Genomic DNA, 20897 nt, shown 5'->3' with positions numbered 1-20897 from the left:
GTATGGACAAAGCTTTTCCACTTTGCCAAATTTCTAGACTGAGCTGCTTGGGGTCCTAGTGTCTGTGCTGACTCTGATGCTCACAGTGAAGATTCAGCCTTAGCAGGAGCTAGTCTTCTAGACATCTGCAGGAGTAGCAGGCAGCCTGGTCCAGGTTGGTGCTACCAGAACGAGTGTCATGAACACCTTTTTCAATACATGTGATGAGCTGGAGAGGAGGAAAATATAAGAGAAATAACCCGGATCAGTTCATCAATAGAGCATTGACCATGGACACTGGATGTAGGTATTTGGAGACAAAGTTTTGGTATTTTAGTTCTGAGGGGTGGCAAACAGGTCATTGCTCAGATTGCCCCATTGACGGATGTACTCAAGAAGGGCCTGCAGTTTCAACTGACATTCATGGACTTGATGATGCTTCCTGCTTAGCAGGTCTGCGAAGTTTTGGTCCACCTCTGCTAATGTTCCGCTAAGAACTGAATGTTACTGAGGACAGCTCCAATGCCAAGTATTCTACATAAGTGTAGACCGCTGGTTAGAGAGGGTTCCCCTTTGTTTCTTGATGTAATATAAAGCTGTCATGTTGTCTGTCTTTAGGAAGATTGTTTTTCCCTTGATGAGCTTAAAGAAAACTCAGAGGGTTAGATGATGGGCAGTATCTTCAGGCCGTTGATATCACACCCATAGTGTTGTGTCGTCCAGATTCTGTGTACAATCATCTAGTTGAAGTGGGAATGAGGCATCCATGGGTCACTTGCCGAAGAGTGTCGAGGAAAGGCCTGCAACGCAATAAACTGGTGCTATTCAACTACAGGAGTGTTCAGAAGAGTATGCAAAGTCTTGGCCTTCACCAGCACTAAATCCTTCCACTGGCTGCCCACTTGTGACCATTGCCTAGCGAGACACTCCTGAAGTGGTTAAGTGCAGCCTGGCATGCAGTACTGTGGCAATGCCTGATGCCATTGTCCTCAACTTCTAGTAAGACAATGTCCAGCCTGAAAAAAGCAGCAGCGTTTGGAATGCCATCACTCTCTCCTGCTTGGGTATGCCTTCTGACTGATGATCGACCCAAAAAAGGGTTGAACTGGTCGGGCTGGAGTAAACAAAAAAATTCACATTGATGGTGAACCCTAGCCTGTGAGGTAAGGGCACTGCTGTTCCAGTGTGTTAGGCATTGTTGTCTGCAGCTGCTCTTGAAAAGCCAGCTGTCTACGTAGGGAATACATGAATGGTGTTCCTGTGCAGAAGCACAGAAATGACCGCCATAACATTTGTGAAGACACTTGGGGCCGTGAACTAGTAATGTTGTCCACTTAAGTTGACACAGAGGTGCTGGGAGAGGGAGAGGGAGAGAGAGAGGAGTTTGCGACAGAGGTGCATCGATCGGAGCGACCTCTGCCTTTGCCACACCCATTGTCCCTGCAGTCACCCAGTGTGCCAGTCTTTGCTTGCTGGGTGTACTGAAAGGACTACCACTGGCCTGTTGCTTCTGATCGACCCCTGGAATGGTTTCTACAAAAAGTGGATGTAGGATTAGAAGACTAGATGGCACCCATGGACCAATGTACTTTTTGACTTAGTTTTTCCCCTCAAGCATCCCAGCCACCTGAGGACTGAAGAAATGCTCTACATCAAAAATCATCTTAAGAGTGCCAGCGTAGTAGGATGCTGGTATTGATAGCCCGGGTTGTGGTATCCGTTGCACCTAGAGCGCATCTGCTATTAGTGTTGCTAATGACTTTGACCTCTGTCGCGAACTCTTGCCCCTTTATCTGTGGGCCTCTGGGAGGTTCTCGATGAGCTTCTCCCTCTCATCCCAGTGATGCCTATTCTATCGGGAGAGAAGGCCTATGGAGTTGGCAATGCAGCAGCAGGTGGTGGTGGTGGTTTCCACCACCACACGCTAGCAGAGTTTATGTGCTTGCTCTCCTTTTTTTAGTTGAAGTGTGTACCCCGTTGCCAGCTTTGAGTCCAGTTTATGTGCGGTATGCACCAAAAGGGAATTGGGCGTCACTTGACCCTGGATGTAGGCTGGGTCATCAGGGGACACCTTTAACCTTTTTTGTACCCTAGGGGTGCAAACATTGGTCTTAACAGGCTCTTTGAAGTTGCCAATGTCCATTTTATTCATGCCCCATAACGTAGAAGGTACTGTACTGTTCTTTCTGTTTTAGATAGTGTTCCTACTAGGAAATCATCCTCTTGCACCACACGCAAGAGGTGTGGGAGGGGTCAAGCGGTGCCTCCTCCTGGAAAACTAGATTACGCTTTTTGGGAAAGCAGAAGGGCCTATGTGCAGGCTCTAGAGGTTAAGTGAGAATCTTCCCTATTGCAGGATGGATGGATATTTTCTTCTGCGTCAGGTTGAGGACTTTGGGCAGCTGCAGCATGATGGTTGCCTCTATACTGTTTGCCTCTCTGTGTTGAGGGTCTTTCCAGCACCAGCCACATGCCAGAATGTGGCTGTTCTGGCATCGATCTCTGCTCTGAGGGAGTGCCCATTTCAAGCATCGAACGTGTAGATGGTTGCCACGACTCCACATCATTGGGTGTACGGAGGGGCGAGGCTGGGATGCTCCCGCTGGTGGTACTGGACCCTTGGATTGGTGCTTCTTGGCGCTTGATTAGGGCCGGATTACCAGCTCCTGTGGTAGGTGTGCTCTGCCTCTGGCACAGGGCTCTTTTGAGAGCAAGGCTGTGTCTGACCCTTTAAGCGCCTACACCACCACTGGAGCCCTGAGTTGTCTCAGTTTTCAGCCCGAAGGCTTTGGGGGCAGCTGCTCCACACAACTCCTTAATCTATGTCGGAGGCTTCTGAGGACGACCTCTCGGGGATCTCGCCCCCTTTGTCTTTGTACAACAGAAAAAGATTACATACATTGTGCTGGTGACCATCGGAAAGGAAGTGCATTCAATACCCCTCAACTACAGTCATTCTACAACATACGACGTGAGATGTCGAGGGTTGTCATCGAACTGGTGTCCCTAGTTGCAGTGCGCAGATACCCCTAAGTTGCAATGCGTTCAACATGAAGTAGTTCATCTGATTGACTTGGTGTTGTTCTTGAAGTTACTGAGTCCATAGGTCTGGCCCACAGGAACTCAGCGAGGAACACATTGGTCAAGGAGCTGGTACTCGAACAATCTGTGGTGGAGCAATTGTATGTTGCTCTGTGGCCACAGGAGAAGCCACAACTGACCTTGTAGTTCCATATCAAAACTGAAAAACCCCTGAATGTAACCAGTTATCATCCACTACACCAGTGATACTCCAAGTAAGGCCCGGGGGCCGCTTGTAGACCTCTTGACCTTTACATGCGGCCCCCGCGGTGAACAGCAGCATGCTGTTTAGTTGAGGAGCACTAATAATCAGAATTGTTTTTTAAATAAACGGGCAAGCATGTATTAACTCGGAAATGAATGCTACCCGTTTATTAACATTTTTTAGACCTCCTTATGTAATCCCTGACCCACCCAGACCCCCCCACCGCCACCCTGCTTGCATCAGTGCGGCCCTCGGTCACACCACCGGACCATACTTTGTGGCAAATGTTTGTGAGCACCCATGACTACACAAACAATCACTTGTGCCCCACCATCAAAAATATAAATTACCCCCAAAATGGTCTCCTCGCAAACTCACAATGATGCAGACCTTACCTTTGGCATAGATACAATATCAGTTCCTTGTCAGTGTATGTGTTATTAGTTAATGAGGTATGTTTTAAAGTCCATTTGTTTGTTGGTATAAATATTGTGAGATCACAAACCTCTCATTTAGTGGCAAGTTATAACTTTGATGGTGGGGTAAGGTTTTTAGTTCCTGTAGCAGATCAAAAATTTAGATGGATATTCTTGCTTGGGTTTTTCCACGCACGTGAAGATTAAATTGTTGTACACTCTGAACCATAACAACATTTGAAATCTCTTTGTTCAGTAATTGTATCTTTTTTTTAAAGAGAAAATTAGCAGTTGGACACAGGGCTACAGCCAGTGTATCCATCCAGCCAAGCTGTGCACTCATGCAGGGGGTTGAATGTAGGGCCAGGTTCTGTGCCCACATGCCCTTCTAATCCCTGCCACGAATTGCCTTCCTTGTGCAAAGCAGGGGTTGGATGAGTCGCCTGAACTGGCAGGTGACAGATTCAGGGATTGGCCTGCGGTAAGGTCTTCAGCACCAGACTGTGCTTGTGATCAAACCACACCACACACACACAATAGTTTGCAAGTGTTTTTCTCAACATTTGTGCTAATCCATCAAATGGTGCCAAAGTTACCTCCAAACCAAAGGTTTTTAACTTTCGTCTTTAGTTTGGACACATCGGATCTGCATGAATCCTGTGATTTCCGTACTCGCTTAAACTTTTTAGCAGTCTGAAAATGTTCACGCAAATTCATTAAACGGCACCAAATGTATTATTACATGCATATGTTTTTCACCCATCTCCATTTAACTCAGCACCCCCACCCCCCCCAACACTTTTTATGGACCTGGATACAACTGTACATCCCAAAAGAAACCTAAAACGTGCTAAATGACTGCCACAGTATTTAGGAAATGATCATTTTTTGAACCCTCCCACTTAACTGCAGCTATCCTTGACAGATCGGCCTGAATGTAAAAATACAAAGAATAAACTAAAATAATCTGCATTTGTGCGAATTTCTCAAACAGCCTTCCAACAGTAAAGATATCTCTAAAATGTATGACTTCAATGCCCGCCACAAATCTCTAAAAAACACCACTTTACTATGGTGTACCAAATCAAATAAGGCACGTTTTCTGAGTGATTGTATGCTTTCATGCAAACTCTGGTCAGAGGTTTTTGCTACAACGGAGGGGTTAAAGGTTTCTTTGGCCTCCACACGGTCTGCATGAAACTTGACATGCTGAATCTTAATTTTGCTAGAGCTGTTCAAAGTTTTGTGTAGATTTGTCAAACGGTGGCAAATATGTTAGCAATCCATTGCACACTTTTTTCACAAATTTTAGAAAGACCTCGGGTATTCAGACCCTACACATTTGCTTCTTCTCAGCTAATCGCCAGCATGCACATGTTAACAATGAGTGCAAAATATGTACTGATTTAGTAGAAAACTTTGCCTGCATTGTTTTCGTGTTTAGAAGTATAATGCTCGTCACTTGTGGTTTTCCCGTTCAGTTTGTGGCATACTGTTGTGTTTTAGCGCATGGTGACCCTCTGTCCCTTTAGTACATGCACACAGCTGTGGAGAGCGATAGCGGACAGGGGAAAAGGGGAGTTTATGATGCAGCTAGTCAGCGATGAAGCACCTATGGTTACACTGGAAAATGGCCGAGGAATCTGCATTAGAAAACCCAAGGCACATAGGGTACATGATAAGCAGAGGACTTCACCTGTGGTACTTGGCATAAGCATGTGATCTTTCCAGCTTCCATGTCGACGCTGAAGAGCATTGCAGCAGTCTGGGGAGAGTGAGTCTTCAACAGCTTCAGGGACTCATTTAGAGCCTGTTGGAAAAAAGAACATTTCATTCATGATTAAACACATCTAAAACATATCAGACTTGGAGTGAGCCTCAGTTTATTTCACCGGAGGATGGATTTTCATCTTTTATTTAGTTATCTATTCTCCTGCTATTAATGGAAAGGCAGACCATAGGACGTTTATGAAGTTACCATAGATGCCCACTGCGTAACCTTTTCTGTGGGTTCCTGAAGTTAGTGTTCACAAGGCAGTAGGAGTGGTTGCTAAAGCAAAAGTTGTTTGTGAAGCTTGCTATGTTGTAGATTCATATACTTTGCATGTCCCTGCCATCCAGTGTTAGATTTGGAATATTACAGCTTGTTTTCAGTTGCAGAGGTGAGTCAAATGACAAGGACTACATACCCCGATACATACAATGAATATGGATAGAGACCCCACCATAGAATATTTTCAGTACACCCCCACCTCAATAGGTGGGTTGGGTACTTAAGAGATTGGAATGCATTTTGCTTGTGCTCTAGGAAGTTGCAATGTCACATGCAAATGTAAAAGACATTAAGCTGTAAACCCAGAAAAACATTTACATCTCACGTTGACGCTGAATACTTCCTGGGGGGAATGGCTGTGTCTAGGCCCCCAATGACTGGAATTCCAAAAACTGAATTATATTTCCTTTTGAAGTGGCTGAAGCCAAGCCTAAAATTTGTAATGCAAAAAAGGTCCTGCAATTTAATGGAATAGATAAAACCATCTCCACTTTGCTACAAATACTTTTTTTAATAAATTGGGATGGCGCTTCCTTAAGATGTCCATACATTCTGTATGGAGCTGCAACTAATCAAACACCGATATCTCAGCTGCCAAATTGCTTCTTTGTTGACTGTGGATTTGGATGCAAGTGTTTTCCTTCAAGTTGGCTCAGCAAATGACTAATGAGGCAACTTTTGGAACGGATGTACTAACATCTCTAGTGGCAGCCTGGCTCATGACCAACGGGTCCAAACTGGAGCAGAGGATCACGGTCGTAGGAGCACAACACATTTTCTACATGACATTTTGAAGAGGGTGCAGAGGTGGAAAAGTACAAACACATGCTGCTTACCATTCCATCCAGAGAGTATTCTCCAGGGACAGAGTATGGGGTTTACCAGAGGGGAAGCATCAACATTTTTCTTTCTTGAGAAAAGACAGAAGTCAGTGTCCCACACTACTGAAACTAACTGTGCAGAACTCTTGTTTTTAGCTCCCATTTTTGAACCTATTGATGTTTTTTGTATTAGGAGCTCTGCAAAATTGCAGCCCAATTGTGGAAGGTGCTTCTCACAAGAGAAATAAGATGGCTGTGTGTCTAATAACAAATATTTTCTCCCAGCATTGTCAATTGGACTGGATGTGCCCTTCTCCCTTTCTGTGGGTGTACTGCTCGAAAACCCAACCTGAAACAAACCTTCTCTGATTAACCCATATAGTTAAACCTCTATTGATGAACTTTTTATCTAAAACGGCAATCATCAGGTTGACAAAACCAGTCTAGTGAATGTCGTCCTAGATGAGAAATCATTTTAACCTGGTTTGCTTTTACCCTATTTTGTATCTCTCCTCATCCTTTTATGGGGTCAGGGAGTGGTAAACTCTTTATTGACCTACATGTACCCTGGAACACATGAACTCCTGCACATATTAACAAATTATATTTTCTGTACAAGACTTTTGCATTTACTCTAATGGCTCTAGTTAAGTCATTGGTTATCACACAGTGATTTCTTCAGAAGTGGTTGCATCTCACATTAAGAATCTTAGGTCTTGGTTTCCCTTCTTGAGGAGTATGCATTGTGGCTGCTGCTCTTACCTTGCAGAATACCATGCAATGGACGGTATTTTGTCACTATACTGACAAGCAACTTAGGAGAGTGCGCCAGTATACCTTTGGCCAGCAAAACTCTTATTGAATGAGTCAAATAGTTGGTCTGATTTTTACATTGGTTTGGTCTATGAAGTACATTAGAGACCTTTCGACATCTGAAGTATCTAATGCCCTTTCTGCCACAGAATCAGGCTGTGGGAAGAACACTGGAAGTTCTATATTTTGGTTGAGACAGAAAGTGGATACTACCTTATGAAGAACTTATGCTTAGTTCTGAGAACTGCCCTATCTTTATGAACCCATACAAAGGGTTCTAGGGTGGTAGGGACTTGTAACTTGCTAATGAGCCTAAGGTAGGTAATGGTGACTAGGAAGGCTACTTTCCATAAAAGGAACTGTAGAGGACACAAGTGCAAATGTTTAAATGATGGCCCCATAAATGTGGGAAACGCTATGTACAGGTTCCAAAAAGGAGTTAGAGTGGCTCATAGTGGTATAAACGAGGATTCCAAACATTGACAATGCAAGCTGGCACTGAAGTTAGATGGAGGCGGGGAGATGTGTGAGCTAAGCTTGCCTTCTGTAGGTGGAGAAGGTTGGTAGCAATCTCTTGTACTGTGGGGTTTAAAGAGTCAGATTTATTGGCAATGCAGTAGTGGACACATCTTTGCCACTTTGCTGTGTAACAGGCACTGGTTGTAGGGTACCTGTCCTCTTTATGGATGGATATATATTCCACAGTAGGTTTAGGTAGCTGAACTTTAGGGCGCTGTCATTGGTGGTGTCTGTGTGTGTCTAGTCCAACATATGGTAGGCTGGTTAATTGAAAAGCTAGGTTTTCAGCTTCTTGAGGAATTCAAGAAGAGAGGAGGTGGCTCTGATGTGGAAAGGAAAGTCTTTCCACGCCTTAGGAGCGATGCAAGCACGCTTACCCTACTGATCTGGTTCTGTGTATGCATAGGAAGTTGGCGATTAGGAGTCCTGCAGAGCGGAGGTGACTGGATGGTTGGTGGAGGGAGATGAGACTGTTCACGTAGGTGGGGCCTCAGTTGTGGAGTGCTTTGAATGTGCATGTATGAGGAGTTTGAATTTAGCGCTTGTGTGGTGAAAGCCAATGTAGTCCCATAAGGTGTGGTGTAATGTGAGTTCTGTGTGGGAGTCTGAGGATGAGTCTGGCGGCTGAGTTCTGGATGGTCTGTAATCTTCTAGTCAGTTACATGGGAATCCTGACATAGAAGGTGTTCCCAGGGCGTGGAAGCAGGATGCAGTAATGGCGTGGACTTGTGCAGTAAATTCCAGTTTGCAGTTGATGAATATTCGGAGATTCCTGGCATGGGTTATGGGTGTGGGTCCGAGTTCGGCCGGCCATCAGTTGGATTCCCATGGTGAGGTGTTCTTGCCGAAAATCACTACTTCTGTTTTGTCCATGTTGAGCTTGAGAGAGTTGCCTTTCATCCAGTTAGCGACTTTGGTCATGCAGGTGGTGAACCTGTTTGTGTTGGGGGTATTGTCCGAGAGGGAGAGTATGAGTTCTGCGTTGTCTGCATAGGAGAGGATGAGGCTGTTGTGTGTGCGGATGGCACTGGCCTGAGGAATCATGTATGCATTGAAGGTAGAGCTGAGCGATGAACCTTGAGGGACTCTGCAGATAAATTTGTGGGCTTCGAGGCATAAGGTGCCAGGCTGATAGCTTGTGCTCTATCCATTAAGAAGGAGCAGATCCAGCGGAGAAAGTCCTTGCATGCCAATTTCCTGCAGGGGCCGGATGGGGTGTGAGACTGTATCAAATGCTGCAGAGCAGAGGTCCAGGAGAATGAGGGTTGTTGTGTCTCCTCTGTCAAGGATCATGGGAATGTCCTCTATGATGGCAATGAGTGATTTTCTATACTGTGGTTAGGCATGAATCCAGACTTTGTTGCATAAAAGAGCTGCTGGTTGCGGAGGTGGTCGATGAGACCTTGGTTGATCAGTTTTTCCAACACCTTTGCTGGTTATGGTAGGAGGGAGATGGGTTTGTAGTTGGAAAGTGTGGGCTAGCGGATGGTTTCTTAACATATCCTAGCATTTGTATTTGTAGAACGTACATTCACCCGTAAAGGTATCTTGGCGCTCAATAACAGATGTTTATTGTTACTCAACTCAATAGTACTCATTTTATCAACCTCAGAAGGATGAAAGGCTGAGTGGACCCGCCGGGATTTGAACTTGTGACCATGAGGTCAAACACAGGCCCCTACAGTGGACGCTTTAGTCCACTAAGTCACCATGGAGTCGGAACACATGCGTATTATAAACTGAGAGGAGGAGCCATACAGCTCCTCGTGACTCAAGAACATTCAAAGAAAAACAACTTGCAAACGTCTGAGACGACTACTAGATGGCAGGAATATAATATAGTGAAAATATATATGTTGTCCTTTGGTGAGTCCGTCTATTTCAGTCACTTGTTTCTTCGATATTTTGTTTCTTTTTGATTCATTATTTGAGACCTGGCTTTGGGCCCTGGCTGGCCGTTTTCTTGTGACCCTTTATCTTCAAGTATAAACAAAGGTTGAAGTGAAATTATAAATGGGTGAAAATTTCAGTGACAATGTAACGTTTAAAACGAGAACACTGAAATTCACTAGTTATAGTTATCTCTAGTAACTATAACTCATGCCCTAAAGTAACTATAACTCCTGCCCAGGCCATGCACAATATTTTCCTTAATCATGTTATTTCAAATGTCGCAGTGATTTTATAACTGATGTTCTACAACATGTCATGAGTTCTGTAATATGCAGGGTAACTAGTTGTACATGGCAAAGGCGCAAGTAATAGTTACCTTAGTGCACAAGTTATAGTTACAATAAATAAAATCTAACTGGTGAATTTCAGTGGTTTTGTTTAGTTTAAAAAACTTTACGTTGTCATTGAAATATTCTAACAATAACCACTTTAACCTTCATTGTGTTTTTTTTTTTTAGATAATTTCTAGTTTTTTTTAACGTAAAGTAATATTTTAGTACCATACGTTAATAATATTATATTACCCCCTTCCCCCAGGGCAGCCAACCCCATGCTACACACAACCTTCTGGCTGCACTTATGCAGACCCATCCCCTGGGATTATTTGACAAAAAAGGAAGAGGGAAATGCTTCCCCGACCCACTACGGGTTTAGAAGACCCATCTCCTGGGGCCTTACTTTTTAATTAAGGGAAAGCAGTGTGCACAATGGAATTTTCCAAAGCAAAATTGAATTGCGATACCATGAAAACTGCAGAATAGAAGGATACCAAATTTGGCAGAAGGCTAGCTCTTGGTCCAGATAGCACGCTTTTTGTGATTTGGTGTAAATCTGTTCAGTAGTTTTTGAGAAATGAATGTTAACAATACTGTATATCTCGACAGCTGGGTTCGCAGGAAGATATATATATATATATACACACACACATACATATACACACACACACACACACTACACAAAGTGGCAGTTGCCACTGGGTAGTTATAGTTGGGGCCTAGTTACCATAGGAAGACCGTTTTTTGGTTTGCTAATAACTTAAGAGCTCTCTGTCAGTAGGTCTGTCTTGGCAGTGTTGGTGTACGGGCTGGATACTAAACAAGCCCCAGCAGCTGCAAGGGCTCGGTACACCGGGTATTGGTGCAGGACGACTCCTGGTGGTCCTAGCGTCTCCAAATTTGGTAGGGAGACAGATCTGACTTCCTGGAGCACTGAGACCGCCTTCTGGGATACTGCTCCCTCGGTGGACCCGGGGTTCAGCAGAACGGTGTACCAGGTCAATGCAGTCTGTGCCTGCAGGCAAGTGGCACCTCCACTTCAAGGGAAATGCTGGCTGGTCGGCAAAGTGATGGCAGCCCTCCGAGACTTTTGGAAGACACACAGCTGCAGGGCGATTCAGGTCTTTGCCAGTGTCGAGACAGGAGCAGGCAGGCAAGGTTTGGCGCCAAGTCCACAGCTAGTCCACACGTTTTGGCTCTTTGGCTCATCTTTGTCCTTTTTCTTTAGTCATACGAATCGGAGTTCCTGGTGTCAGGAGGGCACCTAAATACTGAATTTAGGGGCATTAAGGGGAGTGAAGGGTAGTAGCCAATGTACTACTTACCCTTGGGGTCACTACACCCACTATATGGCACTTCCTGTGGGGAGCGGGCATAACCCTGTCCCAGAGTTCCAAATTCCACCAAAAACAAAATGATGGAAGCCTTCTTTCATGGAGCACATCAAATAGGCCACCTTAGGGGTGTGACTAGCTTGGGTGCAACACACCTAGTAGCATAGCTAATGTCCCGCCTGTCCTGATGTCAAATGGGCCTCAGGACAGGGGATGGCATCTCCCCGGTCTGGGGGAAGCTGAAGTCGCATATCAAAGGCAGCAGGGACTTTGAAGCCTCTGTCCTTGATATGATAAATACATAGCCATCCTGCTGGAGGTGTGAACACCTTCCTCCGGAGCCTCAGAGTGTGTGGGATCTTACCTGCAGGAGGTCAGAAACTTGTCTGCGGTGGCAGGCTGGACGAGACCTGTCAGTCAGCACGCTAGACACTGGTAGGTTTTTCAGGGGGCATCTCTAAGGCATCCTCTGAGTGCATGTCATAATAAATCTTGTACTGGCAACAATACAGATTTACTAAGACAAGGTGTTTGATACCAAACACAATAGGTTGCAGTAAAGCCATCATGTAGCAGGTGAACTCTTAATGACCAGTGCGCCCAGTACATGTACTTAAGTTGGCTTCCCTGTTCACTTGTACCATCTAGCAATTGAACAGACAGAACAGGGGCATATCTGTATACATACACACATGCAGATATGCCATCACATGTAATATAATGCACCCTGACTCAGTGACTCTGGCATGGCACACTGTGTTCCACGTCGCGTTTTCACTCATAGGTTGCACCATGACACGCACTCTGCAATGGCAGGCTGCATGCAATTTGTATGGGGGTTCCTTAGGGTGGCATAATAAATGATGCAGCACTTAGGGACCCTCTTTGGTACCCATGCCCTAAGTACTAGGGGTACTACTTACTAGGGACTTACAGGGGTTCCAAAGTGTGGCTGCTCGAGGGGTGTTGGCTGCAGCAAGGACCTGCAGCTAACCTCACGGCGCTCATGGCCGAAGTCCATACGCAGCAGGAGGTGGCATCCTGTGGTGGGTTAGCGAATGGGCTGCCCACAGACCAGGCTCTGCAGACAACCCAATACCACACACAGCCAAAGGCCATGGACAGCAAGGGGTTGGAGTATACAGCCTTGCTGCAGCCCAGGCCCTGCGGTCAACTCCCTGTAGCTCACGGCCAAAGCTCATTTGCAGACAGGGGTTGGCTGTCTTCATGGGGGGGTTGCAGCTAGGTCTTGCAACCCCATTTTGCATACGGCCCAAGGCTGTGCGGAGGGTTTGATATACTTACGTACGGTAATAAAATATTAATTTGCGTAACAAAAACAAAAAGCCTAGAAATTCACAGAAAAATCCAAGGTTAAAGTGATGTTATATTTAGGTATAGTAATAATAACTTAGTTTACATTTAAAAATGAAAAACTCAAATTCACTGAAAAACCAAAGTTATGTGAAAATGTTAGTTTAAACAACATTTTAGACTATTAAAACCCCTGAAATGCACCACTTACAGTTATTTCAAGTAACTATAACTCATGCCCTTTCCATGCACTGCTTATGACTCGCACATTACAACACTCATGACACATTCTATAACCGCATCGATTTAAACTGAAATTACATTTGATTTGATGTCAGTGCTGTATTTATAGAGCATGGGCTGTCACTCCGAAAGGAGCATGATGGCGCTAGTTGGAGGAAGGGTGAGAGGAAGCAGCTAGGGCCTTATATGAGAGATAGGCAGAAATCGTCAGGAGATCCAAAAATCCAAGTTTTCAGTGCCTTCCTGCCTGTGTCAGGTGGGTTGGCAAGAGGTTCCAGGCTTTTGTTCCCATGGCTGCTACTATTTTTCCTCCCTTTGTTTTATACCTAAAACAGGGGGGCTTGAGGAAGTTTGCTGATGAGGACCTAAGGGTTCTGGTCGTGGTATAAGGGGTGAACCTGGCTGAGAGGTACGTTGGGCCGAGGTTTAGTGATGCTCTGAAAGTGAAGGGACATGATTGACGACAACGCTGTGTATGGTAGGGGATGAGTTACAGTAGTTACTTGAAATAACTAACGAATTTCAGTGTTTTTTTTAATAGTTTAAAATGTTAAGTTTAAACTAGCCTTTTCACCTAGCTAAGGTCACTTTAACCTTTGGATTTTTTTCCTAGGGGTGGGGGATTCTACTCCACCCCCACTGCTGGCAAACAGAAGTGGGATTTAGAGCATTCCACTTCAATGTGGTCATTGGTTGTGCAGCTCACAATAACCAGTGAATATCAGTAGATTTTAAGCCATGCATTCTAATTAGTACATCCCTTCAACTAACTTTTTCAGGGAACTTCTATGGTCTTCTTTATAATGTTAGTTAATGACTGATTCTTTCCAGCCCTGTTCTTATACAGAAGGTTATAGATTTCTCCTGTCTTTGGACTCAATGGACATTTGTTGTGCAGTTTTAAATGTTATCAGAGGAGCAACTGCAATAAGAATGAAGTATGGATCAGGGAGGGTTGCTCTATTGTTTATTGTCTGGTCTAAACATTTTTAATATTCCTGAACTACTTTAGTTGTACTAAAACAATTGGGGTGCTGCTATTTTTTTAAATATTTTTTGTGAATACATTTTTCCTCTCTTTCGTAAAGTGTTCTACATATGTTTTTATGATGAATTTTTTATTATGTGCTTTTATGATTTATTTTAAATCAAATAAAGCTTGTTTGACTGACGGATCTCAGTAGACTATTATAAAGTTCCATTATTAACTGTGTTTTTTTTAAAGTGACTGTTTGGTGATCTTGAGATTTGTCTGTACCCTGTGTTAGTACCGCTAGCAAGAGCCGTTGGAATGCTCTATACGCAACCTGCAGCTGTGCTCTACAAGTATGCCCTCTTTCCCTACACACCCATTGGTACAGCTTTTGGATAGGACTAAAAAGCTCCAGGTGAAGGACACACCATGAAACAACTATACATTTTCTGCTTCTCAACCCAATGCACTGGCTCTACCTCTGGCCTATCCTCACTGCCCCTACTAATCACAGGTATACACAGTCGTAACCACTGGTCTTGCCCATTATTCATTGGATGCAATCTCTACCTCTGCTCCTTACCTCAAACTCCCCCCTCCAGTGTCCATTGGACAATGCTTGTGGCACAAGATGTTACCCCTCTTTGAGTAACAGCAGCCCATGTTAAGTAGCTGTCGAAGCATGTGGCTATTGGCCTAAACTGCTCCTTTCTACGCCAACACCAGTGGGCATGTGACATGGCCTATGGTCATTCCCAGTTTTACAAGGCCAGACCCTTGGCAAGATGTGAGCTTTGGCAGCATTGTGTACCCACTAATCCTGTCCAGAATCACTTGCTTTTATGGGTTTCTGGTCTGCAGATATTCTTGCAAGTTAGCAGATTCACTGAAACAATTCGGACAACCTAAGTTTAAATGTGCGGCCCAAAGTTTGACAAATCTGTCCGGAGACATTGATCTCATGTCTGTGGATGTTTCACACACATATGCAGTCTCTTGGTGTGGGGCAGGAAGGTTTCAGGGGTTTTGAGGGGCATATCCACAGCTCACATTCAAAGTTGTGGTATACCCACCATGCCGCCCCTGGTGCCCAGAAAAATGTTTTCGCAGCAATGTCTGGGATCTGCAAGCAACAGAAAATGGCCAACACGCCAAATGATACTCTGAACAGTTAGTTAGGTTCCCATTCCAGATTTATAATTTGAAATTCGTAATCCTAAATTTCCCAATCTTTTTTCAAAACTGTTTTTGAACCCACCTTTCGGCAAACAACTCCACAAATGATAAAAATAAAGTCACAAAAGGAAAATAATACTTATCCTGTAGGCATTTGTTAGTTGCAAGTAGTGCTATAGATTCAGATGCTGTACGTACATATGTCATCTAGTGTTGGGACTGGATGCGTGCAAGTTCTTTTTCTTTGAATAGTCTTTCGAGTCATAAGGTAAAGTGACTACTTCCCCTAGTGATAATGAGCATTGGCATCAACTCCATTGTTAAGATTGTTTTCCTGCATGGCGGGTGAGGACAGTGTGTGAACGAGATGATAGATAAGAGAGGTCTATGCAGAAGAGGAAAAAGGGATATATTAGAACATACTGTAACGGACACAGGTGTCCTGGGAGGAGGGTGGGCACATGTGAATCTACAGCACTACATGCCACAAACAGATGCTTACAGGGTAAGTAACATTTTTCGTTTGAGAAGTGTGCCTGTAGATACACATGCTGTGCATAGATTGTAAGACAGTCCTCCCCAAAAGCGGTGGCTAACCTGTGGGTGCTTCAGTTGTTTGGAATAGTGTACGTAGCACTGCCTGGCCAACACTGGCCTGTTGGCGTGCTAGAACAGCCACAAAGTAGTGTTTTGGTAAAGTGTGTGGTGAAGACCAGGTAGCTGCTTTACATAGATCAGCTTTTGAAAGGTTTCACAGGAAGGCCATAGAGGCTCCTTTCTTTTGAGTAGTGTGTGCTGTGGGAGGAGCTGGTAAAGTCCCTTTAGCTTTAGTATAACATGTCTGAATAAATGTAACTATCCATCTGGCAAGGCCTGATTTGGCTATAACCTTTCCTTTACAGGGTTGGGAAAATGCAACAAAAAGCTGTTGAGTTTTTCTAAAAGTTTGTCTTTTCAATACAGTACATGAGGGCTCTTGACATCCAAAGTATGGACAGCCTGCTACAGAACAGAGTATGGTTGTGGGAAAAAGACAGGTAGGCCATTTGATTGATTGAGATGGAAGTGAGACACCCCCTTTGGTAACAATTTTGGGTTGGTGCGGAGGACAACCCTGTCCCTATGTACTTGGAAGGGTTCTTGCAGGGTTAATGCCTGAAGCTCACCAACATGCCCGAGCGATGCGTAAGCAACAAAAAATGGCACCCTCAAGAGATAAATTGAAGGGGGCATGAGAGAAGGGGCTCAAATGGAGTGCCAGTGAGTCGTGTGAGTACAATGTTAAGATTCAAAGAGGCTGCTGGTGAAACACGTGGTGGAATCACTCTTGAGACCTTCCATAAAAGCCTTAATTACTAGTATTTTGAGATGTGTTGCCAATTTTGAAGATAGGCAGCTACTGCAGCTAGATCCAACCGGATGGAGGAGAAGGCTAGGCCAGAAATTTGTAAGTGAAGCAAATAACAGACAATGTTTTGTACTGTAGCTTGAAAAGGGTCAATTTGTTTGAAATGGCAGTAGAGGACAAACCTTTTCCATCTGGCCGCGCAGCATGCACGAGTAGTAGGTCTGCAGCCTTCTTTGAGAATGTTCATGCACTCAGGGGGAAGATTAAGTTATCCAAATTCAATGACCTCAGGAGCCAGATCGCCAGGTTAAAAGACCTGGGATCTGGGTGCCCGATTTCTCCATAGTTCTGCATGAGAAGGTCTAGCCTGTGGGTGGGGGTGGGGGAGGGGGTGGTTGAGACTACAGAAAGGTCAAGCAGAGTTGTGAATCGGGCTGTTGAGACCATGTGGGAGCTATCAGGATGAGAATGAGACGTTTGTCGAAGCCTCCGAACCACAAATTGAAGTGGGAAAGGAGGAAAAGTGTAGGCAAATATCCATAGAGCATTGCCACTGGACTGTGGGTGTGGAAACCTGGATGCAAAGTTTGGGCATTTACCGTTGTCCACGGTTACGAACAGAGCTATTTGAGGAAACGCCGATTTGCGGAAGACTAAGTGCAGGTGAAGTTCTCTTTCTGCCGCATTCTGCTGAGGTCGGCAAAACGGTTGTCCATTCCTGGAAGGTACTTCGCCAACATGTGAATGTTGTGACGGAGAGCCCAACTCCGAATGGCTTGAGATAGCTGAGACAGTTGTGAAGAACATGTCCCCTCACTCCGCCCCATGTTTCTGAGGTTAGTATATGGCTGTCATATTATCCGTCTGGACAAGGACAACTTTTCCTGTTAGGTGAGACAGGAAGGCTTTCAACGCTAAGTGAACAGCTAGGCGCTCTAAGCAGTTGATGTGGAGACCCAGGTATTTGGTCACCCACAGACCTTTCAGGGTTAAATTCTTTTAGTGTGCACCCCCACCTTGTGAGTGATGCGTCTGTTGTAAGAATGGTCTGCGGAACAGATCTAGGAAAGGCCGCGCCGCAAGAGGTTGTTGGTGATCCACCACTGCAGAGAATGATGAATGCATCGGCAAATCAACACCAGGTAAGCCAAGTGACCCTCTGTCTGTGTTGCACTAAACATGCCTGCAACGGACACGTGAAGCCTTGCTTAAGGTAATATAGCTATGCACGAGACCATCATGCCTAAAAAACACATGACTGTCCTAACTGTGAGCTGTTGATTTGGTTGGAACAAGGGAATCCATGCTTGAAAAGATTGTATCCTTGCAGAACTGGGATAAGCTAACCCTATTCCTGTGTTGAGAATAGTGCCTAGGTAACGCTGGATCTGTAGGGGTTGGAGGTGGGATTTGGTGGTGTTGATGGTGAACCCTAAGCGATAAAGTAGATCTATTGTAATTTGCGTGTGTTTGTGGCAGCTTTGATGAGCCAATCATTCAGATAAGGAAAGACATGGATGCCCTGTCTGTGTAGATAAGCAGCTACCACTGCAAGGCACTTGGTGAATACCGGAGGTGCACTAGCGACCCCAAAGGGGAGGACTTTGATCTGGTAGTGCCTTCTGCATACCACAAACATGAGATATTGGCGATGTGCTGGGTGTATTGGAATGGGGAAATAAGCGTCCTTTAGATATAGCGCAGCCATACAGTTGCCTTGCTGGAGAAGAGGAATGACCTCCTGGAGATACCCTGTGAAGGTGTTCTGAAGGGATGTATTCATTTAGGGGTTTGAGGTCTAAAATGGGCTAGGAGGACCTGTCCTTTTTGGGTATGAGGAAGTATAGCAAGTTTACTCCTGTACCCTGGTGATGGTTGGGGGCAGGTTTTATAGCCCCTTGGAGTAGGAGAGCTTTGACCTTGTCTTTAAGCAGGGTTTGGTGTTCCACTGATAGTCTGTTTGCGAAGTGGCATGGTGGGAGTATGGCTGAGAGCTCCAGACAAACATGTTGGATAGTATCCAACACCCACTGGTCTGAGGTGACAGTTCGCCATAAGGGTAAGACATTTTTTTGTCATCCACCGACAGGTGTTATATAGTTGGGGCAGAAGAGGAAAGTCCGGGTTTGAACAACTCTTTCCTCTGGAGTTTTTGCCTCTGTAGGACCCTCTAAAATAACCTCTGTCAGAGGACTGTTGGCCTCTGGGTGTACTGATAAGAGGTGAGGGTTTCAGAGGAGGTGGTCTTTGAACCTCTACGGTAGAAGGGTCGGCAAAAGGAACTACGGGGTGCTGGGGTTTCCAGTGTTCCAATTGCTTTTGTCATATCTGTGTCCTTTTTTATTTTTTCTAAAGTTTGGAGACCAAAAAGGTGGCCGAAATCAAAAGGCAGGCTCAGAAGATATCTGGCTTTAAGCCAGAAATGCGGAGTCATGCATGCCTTTGGAGAAAAGGAATATGCTACTTACCAGTATGCATCTGTTCTTGGCATGTAGAGCTGCAGAGTTGTACACTTAGCATAGGTCGCCATCTGGTGTTGGGCCCGGATGTTTGCAGTTTGTTTTTCTTCTTGGACCGTCTTTGGAAGTCACGAGTTTGGTGACTCCTCCTTCGGTCCGTACTGCGCATGGGCTTCGGCTCCATCCTCAGATTGTTTTTCGCCAACAGGGAAATGATGGAGCTTGGTAATCACAGTGAGAAACCCATGTGTGTAGTATCTAAATAAGATGTACTGGAACGGATACAGGTAGCCGGGGAGGCGGGTGGGCGTGTACAACTCTGCAGCTCTACATGCCAAGAACAGATGCATACTGGTAAGTAGCATATTCCGTTCGAGGCATATGAGCTGCAGATTGTACACTTAGCATAGATTATATAGCAGTACCCAACCTTAGCGGCGACCACCGGTATCCGTTGCAGCTGTTTGAAAAAGTGTCTTTAGTACAGCCTGGCCCACCCTAGCTTGCTGCTGGGAGTGCACATCTACACAGTAGTGTTTTGTGAATGTGTGCGGTGTAGACCATGTGGCTGCCTTGCATATGTCATCTAAGGGTATATTCCCTAGAAAAGCCATAGAAGCCCCTAACTTTCTTGTAGAGTGGGCTTTAGGGGGAACAGATAATGTTCTCTTTGCCTTCTGATAGCAAATTTGTATGCATTTTACAATCCACCTAGCTATCCCTGATTTTGAGATGGGGTTGCCTTTATGTGGTGGAGAGAAGGAAACGAACAACTGTTTGGTCTTCCTGAAGGGTTGCGTTCTTTGTATGTAGTATAGCAACGCCCTTTTCACATCCAGTGTGTGTAAGGCCCTTTCCGCAACAGATTGGGGTTGCGAAAAGAAGACAGGTAATTCCACTGATTGATTGAGGTGGAAGGGGGAAATGACTTTGGGCAGGAACTTCGGATTTGTGCGAAGTATGACCTTGCTGTGATGCATTTGTATGTAGGGTTCCTGTATGGTGAACGCTTGTATTTCACCAACCCTTCTAAGGGAAGTGATAGCTACAAGGAAAGCTGTTTTCCAGGTGAGAAATTGTAGCTCACATTTGTGCATTGGTTCGAAGGGTGGACCCATAAGTCGTGTAAGGACTAAATTTAGATTCCATACAGGGGAGGGTGGTGCCCTGGGAGGAATTACTCGTTTAAGGCCTTCCATGAAGGCTTTAATAGCGGGCACTCTGAAGAGAGATAAATGCTGTCTGTTTTGTAGATAGGCAGCGATCGCTGCTAGGTGTAGGCGTATGGATGAATATGCCAGGTTACACCTGTGAAGATGGAGCAGATAGCATATGATATGCTGTATGGATGCATCTAAAGGGTTGATTGTATTGTTACGGCAGTACATTACAAATCTTTTCCACTTTGCGGCATAGCATGCTCTAGTGGTAGGACGTCTGGCTTCCATGATGATGTTCATGCAATCAGGGGGAAGATTAAGGTACCCGAATTCTAAGATTTCAGGAGCCAGATCGCCAGGTTGAGCTGAGCTGGGTCCGGGTGCCTGATTTCTCCATGGTTCTGGGTTAGGAGGCATGGGGATAGGTACAGTTTTTGATGTGGTACCACTGATAGTTGTAGTAGCGTGGTGTACCACGGCTGCCTCGCCCACGTTGGAGCTACCAGAATGAGTGTGAGGGAGTGCTGTTGTAGTTTCCTGACCACTAATGGAATTAGTGGGAGAGGTGGAAAGGCGTATGCAAATCTGCCTGATCAGTTCATCCATATCGCATTGCCCTTGGACAATGGGTGTGGGTATCTGGCGGCGAAGCTTGGGCATTTTTTGTTTTCGTGGGTGGCGAAGAGGTCTATTTGAGGATGCCCCCACTGTTGGAAGAATGGGTGAAGAACTTGTGGATGCAGTTCCCATTCGTGTAGTTGTTGAGTCTGTCTGC

At 45.1% G+C, this 20897-nt stretch overlaps 1 protein-coding gene across 1 annotated transcript in view; it reads right to left on the bottom strand.

Annotated features, from left to right (window-relative positions):
• AARS1 (alanyl-tRNA synthetase 1) overlaps positions 1-20897 on the bottom strand; it is a 294909-nt gene that overhangs the window by 20340 nt on the left and 253672 nt on the right. Inside the window, exon 20 of the mRNA XM_085638756.1 lies at positions 5378-5491. Within this exon, the coding sequence (XP_085494882.1) occupies positions 5378-5491 (114 nt within the window). The remainder of the gene's footprint in view (positions 1-5377; positions 5492-20897) is intronic.

Source organism: Triturus cristatus, chromosome 12, assembly GCF_964204655.1.
Source record: "Triturus cristatus chromosome 12, aTriCri1.1, whole genome shotgun sequence".
Classification (NCBI taxonomy): Eukaryota; Metazoa; Chordata; class Amphibia; order Caudata; family Salamandridae; genus Triturus; species Triturus cristatus.
The sequence above is the reverse complement of the archived record's forward strand: the minus strand, read 5'-3'. Positions and strand labels throughout refer to the sequence as shown.